Source organism: Sinohyriopsis cumingii, chromosome 5, assembly GCF_028554795.1.
Source record: "Sinohyriopsis cumingii isolate HCF-2022 chromosome 5, ASM2855479v2, whole genome shotgun sequence".
Lineage (NCBI taxonomy): Eukaryota > Metazoa > Mollusca > Bivalvia > Unionida > Unionidae > Sinohyriopsis > Sinohyriopsis cumingii.
The window spans coordinates 30,527,947-30,544,965 of NC_142965.1; the positions used below are offsets into that span (position 1 = coordinate 30,527,947).

The 17,019-nt window shown below is 34.4% G+C and overlaps 1 protein-coding gene across 1 annotated transcript in view; it reads right to left on the minus strand.

Annotated features, from left to right (window-relative positions):
* The window catches only part of LOC149798873 (inositol 1,4,5-trisphosphate-gated calcium channel ITPR2-like), a 367,714-nt gene that overhangs the window by 129,300 nt on the left and 221,395 nt on the right, over nucleotides 1–17,019 (minus strand). The window contains exons 39-40 of the mRNA XM_089957788.1: nucleotides 2,705–2,783; nucleotides 836–922 (exon numbers count right to left, since the gene is read on the minus strand). Of these exons, the coding sequence (XP_089813914.1) occupies nucleotides 836–922; nucleotides 2,705–2,783 (166 nt within the window). The remainder of the gene's footprint in view (nucleotides 1–835; nucleotides 923–2,704; nucleotides 2,784–17,019) is intronic.

Consider the following 17,019-nt stretch of genomic DNA (forward strand, 5'->3'; position numbering starts at 1 on the left):
CTTTGTAAACAAGTTCTATTTTATTTTAAAATGATTGGTTGTTTCCAAGGTCATGATGGGACTTTGTCTTTAAGATGTAAACAATTTTTTAAATTTTTTATTTCTTAGGGTAAAAATGATTGGTTTTCATCAGGGTCACACTGGTTAAACATGATCTGTAACAAGTACCTGCTTCTATAACCTTCCAGAAGATAATCACATGACCCTTGTTTACATTTTAGAAAGACCATATAACCCATGTTTTGGAGAATTAATCTCAGTAGAAGCTGGGCTGTTAAACTGTTAGTTGTATGTTGTGCTGTTTGGAGTTATTTCAGATTACTTGGTTTGGAGTTATTTCAAATTACTGGGATTCAAAAATATTAACCCTGTTATTTTTCTGGTAAATACATGTGCTCATGTAATATTGTGGAACAAGGACAGTTTTGTATAAAAATTTATTCAGCTATCCAAAACCATAGTGATAATACTTGTTTCTACAAGGAACTGTAAACTTCAACACTACAGATTGCAGCATACCTCATCATCTTCCATCTTGGATTCTTCATTGGGATTCAAACACGAAATCATTAGAACATTTTGTTATTAGGACTACTAAAATTTTATTCTTGGATTATTCTTGGATTATTTTTGGATTTGATTTAATACAACCACAAGTTCATATTTTTTCATTTTACAGAATTTTTCCAGGGAAATAAATTATTGTATAATTTTTAAAGCTTGTTGTTTTCACTCTTTCTTGTGTTACTGTTTATTTGAGCCTAAACAAGTGACATAAGACATACAGCAAACTGAATTTGATACAACAATGAATGATGATGACTGGTGGACTTACTCTAAAGTCATGTGCTAGAGCATCCATATATCCGGGTTCCTTTGGAAACATGGCAGGATCAGGTTGGTAATAAGTCCTACAGAAAACCTGAAACAAACAACATTCAAAATTTCAACAGAGAGAAATATAACATGTACACTCGAATCTGTTAATGTGAAAACCTGCTTTTCATGACCAACCATTCATGAAGGTCAAGTACATTAGGTGTCACTGATAAAATAAATCAGTTTATTATATGCTTTCAGAAACAGACTATCTGTTCAATATAACCCCTTTTACTTAGTCACTTTGATAATCTTTACACCCGTTTAACTATGTATGTAGGTGTATAGGAAACATGAAGTGAATCTGTTTCTATATGAAAGGTATGGTGTTCTTAAATAATCGCAGATTTAAAAATCAAAATGCAAAGATCTATGATGTGACTTCTTTTAACATGCTCCATAATACAGGTAACCCCATAACAACATGATGGGTGGGCTCATCATGAAGTAAGTGGGAGACAAAATGACACAATTGTCCAGAGGAAAAGAAAGGGGTGGCGGAGGTGAGATACATATCAGCTTAACAAAATCTTAAGAGCCTTTCTTCAGCACTACATAACATAAATGTTATAGATGGCACATAATCAATCTGCCTGTTGTTTAATAAACTTCTCTGCACACATTTAGACCACTAAACTTAATGTGCAAAAATCATTATTTTCTATTTTTACATATGATGACAGTGATCTCTGACCTTTAGACAACAAAATCAATAGGTTGCTGTATCACCCTAAGTGCAACCCATCCACAACACTTGGTCACAGAACTTATTCTAAAACAAAAGTTATTCAGAAAAAAAAAACGAATTTTTATCTGAGTCACAATGACCTTAACCTTTGACCTTTTGATGACAAAATCAATAGGCATCTTCCACTGCACAAGTGCAGATTTTCTTCAAACTCTGATCATAATACACTGTCTTAGAACTAAAGTTATGCACAAACTTTTTCTTTTTTTAACCAGTAACACTGACCTTTGATCCTTGGATACAAAGTGAATAGACTTCTTTCTTACCCCATATGCAAGTCATCCACTAAATGTTATTATATTATGTGGTTCATAACTTAAATTTATGTGCAGAAACCATTCTTCTTCATTCCTCAAACAAGGAGTTTGACCATCAAATTTTTACCCCTAAATCAGTATATACATCTTTGCCATACAATAAGTGCGAGCCCACTATAAACATTGGTCAATGTGTCTAGTCTGGAACTAAAGTTATAATGAAAACATGATTTTTTTCTTCCAGTCAAGACGACCATGACCTCTGACCAAAATTATCAGGTTAACCTTCTGATTAATGTCAATTCTACAAAACTGAAAAGCCTTAATTTTAGGACAGTATACATCAAATTGCTGGCCCTGACCATATTTGATCGAAGTTAGTTTTACAACAATGAAAAATCTTAATTTTAAGATAATCTGTACCAAATTTGGTTGAAAATGGTTCTGTGCTTTCAATACTTTAAAAATACTCGATACAGGTCTATACTGTACACTCTCATCATTATCTCTAGATGGCCTCTTTACCAACACTTTAAAAATGCATTACTGTATTTTTCCATGTAAACATGGTCTTCAGTGGTGAACAGTAAAGACCCTGATGAACCACTATGTAATGTGCCTGAAAATCAGAGTTCATACTGACAAACAGTTCATATCTTGATTTTGAAAATACCATACATAAGAGCATATGTGGGCTGATGTTTGATAGTACCATATGCAACAGCACATGTGGGCTGATGCTTTTTGCAGGTGAATGTTTTATACAAAAGATAACATATTGTATACAGGTATATGAAGTAGAATTTCCAGAGCATGATACCTGAAGGAATGGCATCACGGCATCAAACAGATAATGCAGGGATCCTCTAACAGTCTCTGGACGATCGACTGGCTGGTCACTGTAAGGAAGGAATCAAACTGGTTCAAAATAAAACAATTTGGGCAAAGGGACAATTTAACAGTTGTTCCATTCATCATTAAAAGATAGCATATGAAACCTGATTGTAACTCATGACATGCCTTACATATCAAGTCCATTCATAATATTGGAACACTTTATCCATAACAAGCATGATAGCAACACGTGCAAACAACACAAACAATGCAATGGTTTTAGAAGAGAATCAGCTTCTACAGAACTGCAAGCTAGAATTAAACTTATCAGGTTTACATTATACAAGTATTCTGGTAAAACACCAAAAATGCATTGATGAGTAACATGCTAAACATAAAAAAATTGAATACATCCACATATCACTTACTCAGAAAAGTAAATTTTGGCACTAACATGGCCATTGCCCCCAACTGTCTATAACAAAGGGTTAAAGCATTGCAAACAGGGCGTAATACTGAGACAATTAAATGCAAATAAAAACCTCAAGAAATTATGGTCAATAGCTTTCTTGAAATTTACATCATCTGTGATTGACTAATATGAAGCTTCATAACCAGCAACACTGTAATAGAAACTGTGAATGAGTCCATTACCAGTAACACTGTAATAGAAAATGTGAATGTGTCCATTACCAGTAACACTATAATATAAAATGTGAATGAGTCCATTACCAGTAACACTATAATATAAAATGTGAACGAGTCCATTATCAGTAACATTGCAATATAAAATGTGAATGAGTCCATTACCAGTAACATCGCAACAGAAAATTTGAATGAGTCCATTACCAGTAACTTTGTAATAGAAACTGTGAGCGAGTCCATTACCAGTAACATCGCAACAGAAAATTTGAATGTGTCCATTACCAGTAACTTTGTAATAGAAAAATGTGAATGAGTCCATTACCACTAACATTGCAATAGAAAATGTGAACGAGTCCATTACCAGTAACATTGTAATAGAAACTGTGAACAAGTCCATTACCAGTAACACTGTCATTTAAAATGTGAATGAGTCCATTATCAGTAACATTGTAATAGAAAATGTGAATGAGTCCATTACCAGTAACAATGCAATAGGAAGTTAGAAAATGTGAACGAGTCCATTACCATTAACATTACAACAGAAAATTTGAAAGAGTCCATTACCAGTAACACTGCAATAGAAAATGTGAATGAATCCATTACCAGTAACACTGTAATAGAAAATGTGAACGAGTCCATTACCAGTAACACTGCAATAGAAAAAGTGAGTCCATTATGAGCCAGAACATAAAATATTATCAAAATTTGTTGATCAGTGGACAGTTTGAGAAGATTCTTCATGATATTTGGTTGAAATGGAACCAAATCCAACATAGTTCAGCTTTAAAAACAGACTGGAACACATGGCTATTTCGATATCATCAAGAGCTGTAACTTTGTAAAATAGTCAAACTCTGGTCTTCTCATCGGAGAACTGTATCAACAAATCTGGTTTGAAATGAAACAAAAACAAATATGTCAATAATAGTGTTCGCAAGACAAAGTGGTGCCTATTCAAAATCATTCATGGGCCCTAACTCTTTGAAGTATAACATAAATCTTGTCATCATTAAAGTCATGCAAAACCTTGTTATGAAGTTACCAAGCAACTTTGATTCAAATCAATTAAAATGTCAACGGTTATGTTCACATTCCAGTTGGATGCCTATGCTAAGTCAATCAATGAATACTTATGTTCATATTCCAGTTGGATGCTATGCTAAGTTAGTGAATACTTATGTTCACATTCCAGTTGGATGCCTATGCTAGGTGAATCAATGAATACTTATATTCACATTCCAGTTGGATGCCTATGCTAAGTCAATCAATGAATACTTACATTCACATTCCAGTAGAATGCCTATGCTAAGTAAGTCAGTGAATACTTATTTTCACATTCCAGTTGGATGCCTATGCTAGGTCAATCAATGAATACTTATATTCACATTCCAGTTGGATGCCTATGCTAAGTCAATCAATGAATACTTACATTCACATTCCAGTAGAATGCCTATGCTAAGTAAGTCAGTGAATACTTATGTTCACATTCCAGTTGGATGCCTATGCTAGGTCAGTCAATGAATAGTTGTTCACATTCCAGTTGGATGTCTATGCTAAATCAGTTAATGAATACTTTCACATTCCAGTTGGATGCCTATGCTAGGTCAATCAGTGAATACTTATGTTCACATTCCAGTTGGATGCCTATGCTAAGTCAATCAATGAATACTTATATTCACATTCCAGTTGGATGCCTATGCTAGGTCAATTAATGAATACTTATGTTCACATTCCAGTTGGATGCCTATGCTAGGTCAATCAGTGAATACTTATATTCACATTCCAGTTGGATGCCTATGCTAGGTCAATCAGTGAATACTTATATTCACATTCCAGTTGGATGCCTATGCTAGGTCAATTAATGAATACTTATGTTCACATTCCAGTTGGATGCCTATGCTAGGTCAATCAATGAATACTTATGTTCACATTCCAGTTGGATGCCTATGCTAGGTCAATCAATGAATACTTATGTTCACATTCCAGTTGGATGCTTATGCTAGGTCAATCAATGAATACTTATGTTCACATTCCAGTTGGATGCCTATGCTAGGTCAATTAATAAATACTTATGTTCACATTCCAGTTGGATGCCTATGCTAGGTCAATTAATGAATACTTATGTTCACATTCCAGTTGGATGCCTATGCTAAGTCAATCAATGAATACTTATGTTCACATTCCAGTTGGATGCCTATGCTAGGTCAATCAGTGAATACTTATGTTCACATTCCAGTTGGATGCCTATGCTAGGTCAATCAGTGAATACTTATGTTCACATTCCAGTTGGATGCCTATGCTAGGTCAATCAATGAATACTTATGTTCACATTCCAGTTGGATGCCTATGCTAGGTCAATCAGTGAATACTTATATTCACATTCCAGTTGGATGCCTATGCTAGGTCAATCAGTGAATACTTATATTCACATTCCAGTTGGATGCCTATGCTAGGTCAATTAATGAATACTTATGTTCACATTCCAGTTGGATGCCTATGCTAGGTCAATCAATGAATACTTATGTTCACATTCCAGTTGGATGCCTATGCTTGGTCAATTAATGAATACTTATGTTCACATTCCAGTTGGATGCCTATGCTAGGTCAATTAATGAATACTTATGTTCACATTCCAGTTGGATGCCTATGCTAGGTCAATTAATAAATACTTATGTTCACATTCCAGTTGGATGCCTATGCTAGGTCAATTAATGAATACTTATGTTCACATTCCAGTTGGATGCCTATGCTAAGTCAATCAATGAATACTTATGTTCACATTCCAGTTGGATGCCTATGCTAGGTCAATCAGTGAATACTTATGTTCACATTCCAGTTGGATGCCTATGCTAGGTCAATCAGTGAATACTTATGTTCACATTCCAGTTGGATGCCTATGCTAGGTCAATCAATGAATACTTATGTTCACATTCCAGTTGGATGCCTATGCTAGGTCAATCAGTGAATACTTATATTCACATTCCAGTTGGATGCCTATGCTAGGTCAATCAGTGAATACTTATATTCACATTCCAGTTGGATGCCTATGCTAGGTCAATTAATGAATACTTATGTTCACATTCCAGTTGGATGCCTATGCTAGGTCAATCAATGAATACTTATGTTCACATTCCAGTTGGATGCCTATGCTTGGTCAATTAATGAATACTTATGTTCACATTCCAGTTGGATGCCTATGCTAGGTCAATTAATGAATACTTATGTTCACATTCCAGTTGGATGCCTATGCTAAGTCAATCAATGAATACTTATGTTCACATTCCAGTTGGATGCCTATGCTAGGTCAATCAGTGAATACTTATGTTCACATTCCAGTTGGATGCCTATGCTAAGTCAATCAATGAATACTTATGTTCACATTCCAGTTGGATGCCTATGCTAGGTCAATCAGTGAATACTTATATTCACATTCCAGTTGGATGCCTATGCTAAGTCGATCAATAAATGCTTGTGTTCATGTGCTGATGAATAACTGTAAATATTGCAAAAACCGATCATCACTTAGAGTATGTGAGAGTTTCTTAAGACGAAATACACTGCAAAATCTGGTTCAAAATAAAATGAAAACCGAATGCTGAAGTGTCTTCATTTCCATGGGATGTCTAAGTCAATTATAGGCCATCACTCTGAAAATTTTAGTCATTATCAAAATCATTTAAGATTATGTTTGAAGTTTTAGTACAAACTTTTCTGAAATGGAATTTAAAAAAATGTAAAAGCAAGTGTGTTCACAAGCCCTTGAAATACCTCTTCTAAGATAACAAGGGGTCATAATTCTGAAAAAATGCACTAAAAATTTGTTTACCATTTAACTATTTTGAGCTCTTAAGATGAAGCTTGAAATAAAAGAAAAAGGTTAAATGCTGCAGGGTTAACAACAAGTTAATCAAATGCAATAATTTTAACAACTACCACATAATTCTGTTCATTTCTAATTGATCTATTCTTACAACAATGTTTCTAAGCTTATTTATCTAATCAAATGAAAAATCTGATTTCTTGAGTGCTCATAAGCTATCAGACAGACAAACAGATGAAGGATGACAATTTCCAAGTCCCAATATTTTAGCAAGGGGCAACAAATATGTGCAGAACATGTTCATCGTCAGACTTTTCTGATCTATGTGAGCTCTCATTAAATGAAGCTCGACTGCCAATATGACTGAAATCTAATAATAAGTGTGCAAATTAAAGTGTTCAAATCGTTGCACATTTACAATGCCTATGTTACACCTGGTCAAGGGCCATAACTCTAACAATATGTGTGAAACTCATCCTAGCTCTGTATGAGATTGATGCTGCTTCAAAGTAAATCTGGTTAGAATCTTGTAACAAATAATAACTGATAAAGTTTAAGTGCATGTAAGAAGATCATTTAGTATTTAGTGGTTTATCTGATTGCATTTATTAATATTATTTTTCCTTCCTAAGTTTTATGTATATCTGTTATTTTTGTAAATTCTATTCATGACTGTAAATTGTAGTGATTTTCTATTTCTAAATTTTGTATAAGGGTATAGGTTCTATTTAAAAAATATTTAGCGTGTCAATTGCGAGGATCAATAAATAATAATAAAACCCATTTATGAGTTTCAGGTTGCTTCCCAATGGACAGGCTGCTAAGGTGGGTTCTTAGAGAAATTTGCCATTGGATGGGTTAGGTCATGTGGATTCTGTTACGATGTGGGATACTTGCAATAAGCCAGGTAGCTAGTACAGTATTAGCAAAATGTATTTTCACCCTTTATAATCTTGAATTCATTCAGAACATTCAATTCTTTTGGTCTTGAACAGAGAATATTTAGGATTATTTTGGATTAAATTCATAATATGGTAGGTTCCTCTTAAATTTTCATTTGATCACTTTGATAAAAAAATTTTTTTTAAAGTTTTACAAAACTTGTTAGTTTTGCTTTTTTCTCTTACTCAGTTTATGACCATAGCATCGATAAATACATTTAAAAAGTTTTTCTGATTAAAATTTCATATATTGGAAACTTGCAGTTTATTTAACAGAATTTCTAGTATAAACTTGTGCTACATAATAATTTTGAAAAAATTGTCTGTAACCATATATACTAGTTTAAATGTCAAGTCCAAGTACAAACAACATAGGTTTGGTTTTGTGGGGTTTAATACAATTTTTCAACACATGACAGACTATGCAGAGTGGTATATATTTGGTGGAGGAAGAACCTGGAAAGATAAAAACCATCAACCCATGGGAAGATACTGATGGAAAGCTTTCACATATACCCAATTTGGCTGAGGCCAGACTTGATCTCACTTTGGCTGAGGCCAGACTTGACCTCACTTTGGCTGAGGCCAGACTTGACCTCACTTTGGCTGAGGCCAGACTTGATCTCACTTTGGCTGAGGCCAGACTTGACCTCACTTTGGCTGAGGCCAGACTTGATCTCACTTTGGCTGAGGCCAGACTTGACCTCACTTTGGCTGAGGCCAGACTTGACCTCACTTTGGCTGAGACCAGACTTGACCTCACTTTGGCTGAGGCCAGACTTGATCTCACTTTGGCTGAGGCCAGACTTGACCTCACTTTGGCTGAGGCCAGACTTGACCTCACTTTGGCTGAGGCCAGACTTGACCTCACTTTGGCTGAGGCCAGACTTGATCTCACTTTGGCTGAGGCCAGACTTGACCTCACTTTGGCTGAGGCCAGACTTGACCTCACTTTGGCTGAGACCAGACTTGACCTCACTTTGGCTGAGGCCAGACTTGATCTCACTTTGGCTGAGGCCAGACTTGACCTCACTTTGGCTGAGGCCAGACTTGATCTCACTTTGGCTGAGGCCAGACTTGACCTCACTTTGGCTGAGGCCAGACTTGACCTCACTTTGGCTGAGACCAGACTTGACCTCACTTTGGCTGAGGCCAGACTTGATCTCACTTTGGCTGAGGCCAGACTTGACCTCACTTTGGCTGAGGCCAGACTTGATCTCACTTTGGCTGAGGCCAGACTTGACCTCACTTTGGCTGAGGCCAGACTTGACCTCACTTTGGCTGAGGCCAGACTTGATCTCACTTTGGCTGAGGCCAGACTTGAACTCACGAGGAGAGAAGTGAGATGTGTAAGTGATCTGTAAATTCAAATGCTTTTGACCACTAGATCTTCCTGCAAACAACATACATCCTGATCTAGTGTCACATGATGCAATTATGGCAGATCAGGGTCTATGCTGTGCTGATTACTACTAACAAACTTCAGAGAATCAGATCTACTCACACATTATGCAACAGCAGTTCTGGCCTGTGCTATTTACAGTTGAACTTGGTTTATAAGCACGTATATATGGTATGCAAGCACATCTGCAACTTTAAATCTAGTGGAATATATTTTCAGTACAGTATGCAAACAGGATTGCAACTTTAAATCTATTGCAATATATTTTCAGTACAATATGCAAACACATTTGCAACTTTAAATCTAGTGCAATATATTTTCCGTACAGTATGCAAACATGTTTGCAACTTTAAATCTATTGCAATATATTTTCAGTACAGTATGCAAACACATTTGCAACTTTAAATCTAGTGCAATATATTTTCAGTACAGTATGCAAACATGTTTGCAAGTTTAAATCTAGTGCAATATATTTTCAGTACATTATGCAAACACATTTGCAAGTTCAAATCTACAGCAATATATTTTCAGTACATTATACAAACAAATTTGCAAGTTTAAATCTAGTGCAATATATTTTCAGTACAGTATGCAAACAAATTTGCAACTTTAAATCTAGTGCAATATATTTTTAGTACAGTATGCAAACACATTTGGAACTTTAAAAATTTGGTGCAACATATTTTAGGAATTATCATATTCATAAACAATATCTTTACAGTTTGAAAAAAAGTTTTGTGTTTTAGATGTTTTATTTATTTGCTCTATCAGTAAAGATTTAGTAACAAGCATATACTTGATGCAGCTGACAACAAAAATGTAACTTTCATGACAGATATCTTGCAGGATATACTTCATGAATTAATACATGTAATCTAGAGGAAGCACAGAGTGAATAAAAGTCACCATTGCCTGCATCAAATTCTGTATCCAGATCTCAACAGAATTTCTCTCTTTTCAAATCTGATTTATTCATTTATTCATTCTTTTGATAAAGTTAGTTCACTTTCAAAATCACCTCACTCTTTAGATACAACTGTAAAGACAGCACAGACATTTCTTCAAAACCCCCACAATCTTAAATGACCCCGCTGCAATGAGGTCAAATAAGGCAAATAACACATATTCACAATCTCCAATAAGTATTTGATTATAAGTCCAACTGCAAGCAACAGAGACACTGATCTGTCACTGCATAATGCACTGGCAGATCATGGTATATGTTGTTTGTTCTACTGATTACTCCAAACAAACTGCATAGACCCAGATCTGCTTGTGTATGCATTTTAACACTGGATTATTTAAAGTCAATAATGATGACAAGCATTACATGTATATTGTCAAGAAAATCTAGTTGTTATGCAATGAAACAATATGAAACAAAAGTGCTGATACTGCAAGGAAAGGGAATTTCAGTTTAACTGGTAAATTGGTTAATTGGTTAAAAGGAATTTTGGTTAAATGGTTAAAGAAATGAGCTTTGGTTAACTAATAAGAGACTTTCTGTAGAAGAAAAGTTCAAGGACTATAAAGATCACAAAGTGTCACACTAAAATTATATCTTCCATTACAATTTTATTTGGCAAGGATGATTTCATTATATACATTGCCCTTTATTTAATGAAATTTTCATGGAATTACTAAAGATAAAGCAATTCAGGTATAAATTTGTACTGAGGACTGTGTAAACAACACTTCTGTTAAATATGTAAATAATCATTTATCAGAAAACTTTAATTTGTGAATTTTGGATCATAATACAACCTACCATGTACATGGGTATGTATACAGCCAGAAATACATATCAAGTACCTTAAAAAGATGGAATGATTGCAGTCTGGAATGGTTGCGAGAAAAAAAAATCAAATTTCTAGATATTCACTGTCAATTAAAGGCATACTGTACAATGTACTTCATTATAGGGTGGTCTCAGTATAAGGCAGTATATTTCATGGCTTCCATGAACAAGATTATAATGATATAATGTATAATGTACTTTGTTATATGACAGTCTCACAATATGGCAATGTACTGAATGGCTTCCATGAACATAATTATAATGATATAATGTATAATGTACTTTGTTATATGACAGTCTCACAATATGGCAATGTATTGAATGGCTTCCATGGGCATCATAATAATGAGGGAATACTGTGCAGAGTACTTCATTATAAGGTGGTCTCACTATAAGTATACTATGGCCCCTACTGTCTGCATTACATCAAGGGAATACTGTGCAGAGTACTTCATTATAAGGTCCTCTCACTATAAGTATACTATGGACCCTACTGTCTGCATTATAACAAGGGAATAATGTGCAGAGTACTTCATCATAAGGTGGTCTAACTATAAGGCACGATACTTTTGCTCTTACTGACAGCTTTATGATGAGGGAGGTACTGTATCATCTGAAATACTGTAAGCATGATATATACAATTGATAACTCCATTTATAATTTGAACTGAAGTTTGATTATGAAACTGCAAAACAGTATTTACCTGACAAGGATAGACTCTGATGTATGTGATTCCCAGTATTTAGCTAACAAGGATAGACTGATGTGTGTGATTCCAAGTATTTAGCAGACAAAGATAGACATGTTTGTGATTCCAAGTATTTAGCTAACAAGGATAGATTAATGTGTGTGATTCCAAGCATTTAGCTAACAAGGATAGACTTTTATGTGTGTGATTCCAAGTATTTAACTGACAAGGATAGACTCTGGTGTGTGTGATTCCAAGTATTTGGCTGACAAGAATAGACTCTGGTGTGTGTGATTCCAAGTATTTAGCTGACAAGGATAGATACTGGTGTGTGTGATACCAAGTATTTAGCTGACAAGGATATACTCTGATGAGTGTGATTCCAAGTATTTAGCTGACAAGGATAGACTCTGGTATGTGTGATTCCAAGTATTTGCCTGGCAAGGATAGACTCTGGTGTGTGTGATTCCAAATATTTAGCTGACAAGGATAGACTCTGGTGTATATGATACCAAGTATTTTGCTGACAAGGAATTAGACTGATGTGTGTGATTCTAAGTATTTAACTGACAAGGATAGACTCTGGTGTGTGTGATACCAACTATTTTGCTGACAAGCATAGACTGATGTGTGTGATACCAAGTATTTTGCTGACAAGGATAGACTGGTGTGTGTGATAGCAAGTATTTAGCTGACAAGGATAAACTGATGTGTGTGATTCTAAGTATTTAGCTGACAAGGATAAACTGATGTGTGTGATTCCAAGTATTTAGCTGACAAGGATAAACTGATGTGTGTGATACCAAGTATTTTGCTGACAAGGATAGACTGATCTGTGTGATTCCAAGTACAGCTGGGAGGACCCAGGAAACTTGATCCATATTAAGATTAATTAATAAACATTTTGAAGGTCTAATAGTCATGCCAAATAAAATAAAACTCAATAATAATAATAATAATAATAATAATAATAATAATAATAATAATAATAATATTAATAATAAAGCGGAGCATGAAAATTTAGTTTCTGCAAGTCTTTGACCCTCCCAGCTAGTAGAAAGCTGGGAGGACCCAGGAAACCTGGTCCATATTAAGATTAATCAAAACATTTTGAAGGTCTAACAGTCGTCTATTCAAACAAATCATTTTGCAGGTAAAACATTCTTTGGATAACATTTGAACTTTCAGTTCTTTTAATCAGCTTAAAAACCATATTTTGTTTCTTAAAGTTTTATTTACTAATAAACTTAGAACTGTCTTTTAAGATATAGTGTTGGGAATATTGGAGGGTCTGTACACTTAGCCCCTCCTCAATATGCAATGGATCCTCACACAACAAGGGTATTACATCCATCCTTTTAAATTAGCCCTCAATATGCCATTAACCCCTCACACAACAATGGCATTACAGCCACCTTATTAAATTAGCATTCAGTATGCCATTAACCCCTCACACAACAATGGCATTACATCCACCTTATTAAATTAGCATTCAGTATGCCATTAACCCCTCACACAACAATGGCATTACATCCACCTTATTAAATTAGCATTCAGTATACCATTAATCCCTCACACAAAAATGGCATTACATCCACCTTATTAAATTAGCATTCAGTATGCCATTAACCCCTCACACAACAATGGCATTACATCCACCTTATTAAATTAGCATTCAGTATGCCATTAACCCCTCACACAACAAGCGCGTTACATCCACCTTATTAAATTAGCATTCAGTACACCATTAACCCCTCACACAACAATGGCATTACATCCACCTTATTAAATTAGCATTCAGTATGCCATTAACCCCTCACACAACAATGGCATTACATCCACCTTATTAAATTAGCATTCAGTATGCCATTAACCCCTCACACAACAAGCGCGTTACATCCACCTTATTAAATTAGCATTCAGTACACCATTAATCCCTCACACAAAAATGGCATTACATCCATCGTATTAAATATGCCCTCAATATGCCATGAACCCCTCACACAACAATGATATGACATTCATCCTATTAAACTGGTTAAATTTAGTTCTTTCACAATACTCTTTGTCACTTTATAAAAGTTTTTGGCTAATAAAAGCCAATTATAATATGGTTTCAAATATACCCTATTTTTGTGCATTGTATGTTTGAGGTTAGTATCTTTCATCAGCATTGAGTGGCCATATTTACAGTGCAGTAATACAGTGTAGAATGAGAGATCTACATACAGTTTAATTGGCATCAGTATCAATGTGCATATATAACCATGACCCATGCATGCAAGGTTAGTACCATGTAACATTTTCTGCAATTCTCTATGAACTGTATGCCAAATTCAGCAGCCACAGTAGTGTAAAGCTACAGGGAAGACCAAACACAGCTGTTACCCAAGGCTAACAACACTAAAATCCATGTACAAAGCACTGTACTTGTGCATATGTATTTATTTACACATTAGTAAAATAACATTATTTTTCAGTAATGTGAGAGTAGATAGATTTAGGATATACAGCATGGTAAGCTAAAAGTTAGGTTTGATTACCGTGCAACTATTTTGCCTGAATCGCCCCAAGCATGGACCCTACAAGATCCACCCTCCCCCTCCAACCTTCCATTTCCTGAAAGTTAACCGTAGTTGCCTCAGCTTGTATTCTTTTGAATGAATACTTGTCAGTATTAGTCAACTACGTGATGTAATTTGATAGCTGATATGCACTCGGCAAGACTTTTTACCTAAACGGCATTTGTGAACTCTTACCATCTACTCTTGTTGGGCAATGAAAGCAAAATGTGTAGCCAAAGGACACAAAATTCATCCTTAAAACTGCACACACTGTTTTCCATGCTGATCTTATCCATAACTTACTTCATCTGCTTACTGTGTTACTTGTCATATTTCTTCTTTTTTTCAGTTTTAAATCAGACTGATCATTTAATCTTTTTGTTAATTTATATAACATGCTTAATTGAAATTTATACATCCTGTACACTAAAATTATTTAGTAAAATCCCTTTTATAAGAGGGAGAGCTCTGCATAACCCCAAACATGTCATTTATAGGTTACTCCAATGCTAGTAAGTAGTGTATCAGTTCTATCAATTCAGTGGTTTGGGGCAAGAAATTGTATACAATTTTGTTGTCTTTTCTTTGGGTAATGATGGCCATATTTAATGGCAGATCAGCGTCATCTGTATACTTTTTTAATTCCTGTATGCCAGGATGCTTTAAGCCTAATTTGGTCAAAATAAGTTTTGTTTATCCCTTAGAAGAAATCATGTAAATGTTGTTATGTATATTTAAATTAATTTTTGTCTGTTAGTTTTAAAATATTTTTTATTCCATTACATTATTGTAATATAATATTGTTTACTGGACTTGATTTTGCTTCAGAATTAAGTTAGTTCTTTTTGACTTAATTAATTTTTTAAAATTTATTTCATTGATGTAAATACCTAATAATTGACACATTGTATCTAACTGCTAACCTTAAAATCAGTGACAGTTTTGGTAAACAACTTTTTTTACTTTTATTTTATTCTTTCTCAGAGTAAGAATCATTTAGTTGAGTCAAGGTCATACCTGAACTATGTGATGTGAGGCACGTGTTAATTCGTAAACAAACTTCTATTTTTTTTAAAAGGATGAACTCTTGAACCCCATCACGGAATCTGTTTTGCGTTTTAGTTAGTCGTATAACTGGTGTTATGATAAGAATTCAATCAGTCATGCCTTAACACTTGAGAAGTCAAGTTGTTTTATGTTATGTCCAGTTTGAGGCTGCATTTTTATTTTCTTCAAATTATTGAATTCAAGTGATTGTTTTCCCTGGAAATGCAAATGTGCTCTAAATTAATTCTTGGACAAAGATATTTACCAGAATTTATACAGAATTCAAAACCTGGAATAATATTTTCTGTGATTCAACAAGAGATTGTTGACACATCAGTACAACACTGACTACTGCATATGTTATTGCCTTCCATCTTGGATTTTCATCAGGATTTGAAATGTGATTCACTTTGAACTTTTCATTGTAAGGGCTTGTGTTTTAAATCTTGAATTACAATTTGGATTTAATTCGCAATACAGTAAGTTCTTTTTTCTAATTGTTTTTTACTTTGTAGTCTAGGGAAATAAATTATTTGTTAAATTTTACAAAGCTTTCAAGTCTGGTCCAACTTAAATCTTGGAGAAGAGGTCACTTAAAGGTTTTCTATTCTTATGTAATGGTGGCCATACTGGATGAGAGATCAAATACATTGGTATATATAAAAGGTCTTCATGTTAAGATGCTTTTTGTCAAGTTTGGTCAATTTTTAGTCAACAGTTTTGAAGAAGTCTTTTAATAGTTCTTCTAGTATAGCAATAGCCAAGTCAGATAAATGTTATTTGTACACATTTGAATGGTCTTCAAGCCTGGATACTTTCTGCCAAATTTATCAAATTCTAGTTAGTGATTTTTTTGTTCACAAGAAGTTGTTTAAAGGAATTTAACTCCTTTTTGACAGCCCTTCATGCCAGGATACTCTGTGCCAAAATTTGGTCAAAACTGTTGAGTGGTTGTTGAAAAGGACTTTGAACTGTTGACAGACACATGACAGGTACATGGCTGTATCATTATAAACTCACTGGACTTTATGGTCAGGTGAGAAAATAAAATCTAGATGATGTGATAGAATTGATAAACAAGTAATTTTATACCTTTTTAATTAGAAATTATTTTTAATTTTGCCAGCAAGCAAAAGGTATGAGGCTATACAGGATCACTCTGATATATTCTGTTCTCCCTAAAACAGTGTCATCAATGAATATTTTATTCACATTCAAGAAATGTCTGACAGTTTATAGGTTTTGAAATAAACTGTAATGAATACCATATTTTAACTGGGAAAACAAATTCCACTTGAAACAATATCTGTAACTTTATTTGGAATGATTTACAGAATGAATGTCATCTGGTTTTGATGAGAGAAAAAAATGATGAAAAAAGCAAGAACAACCATG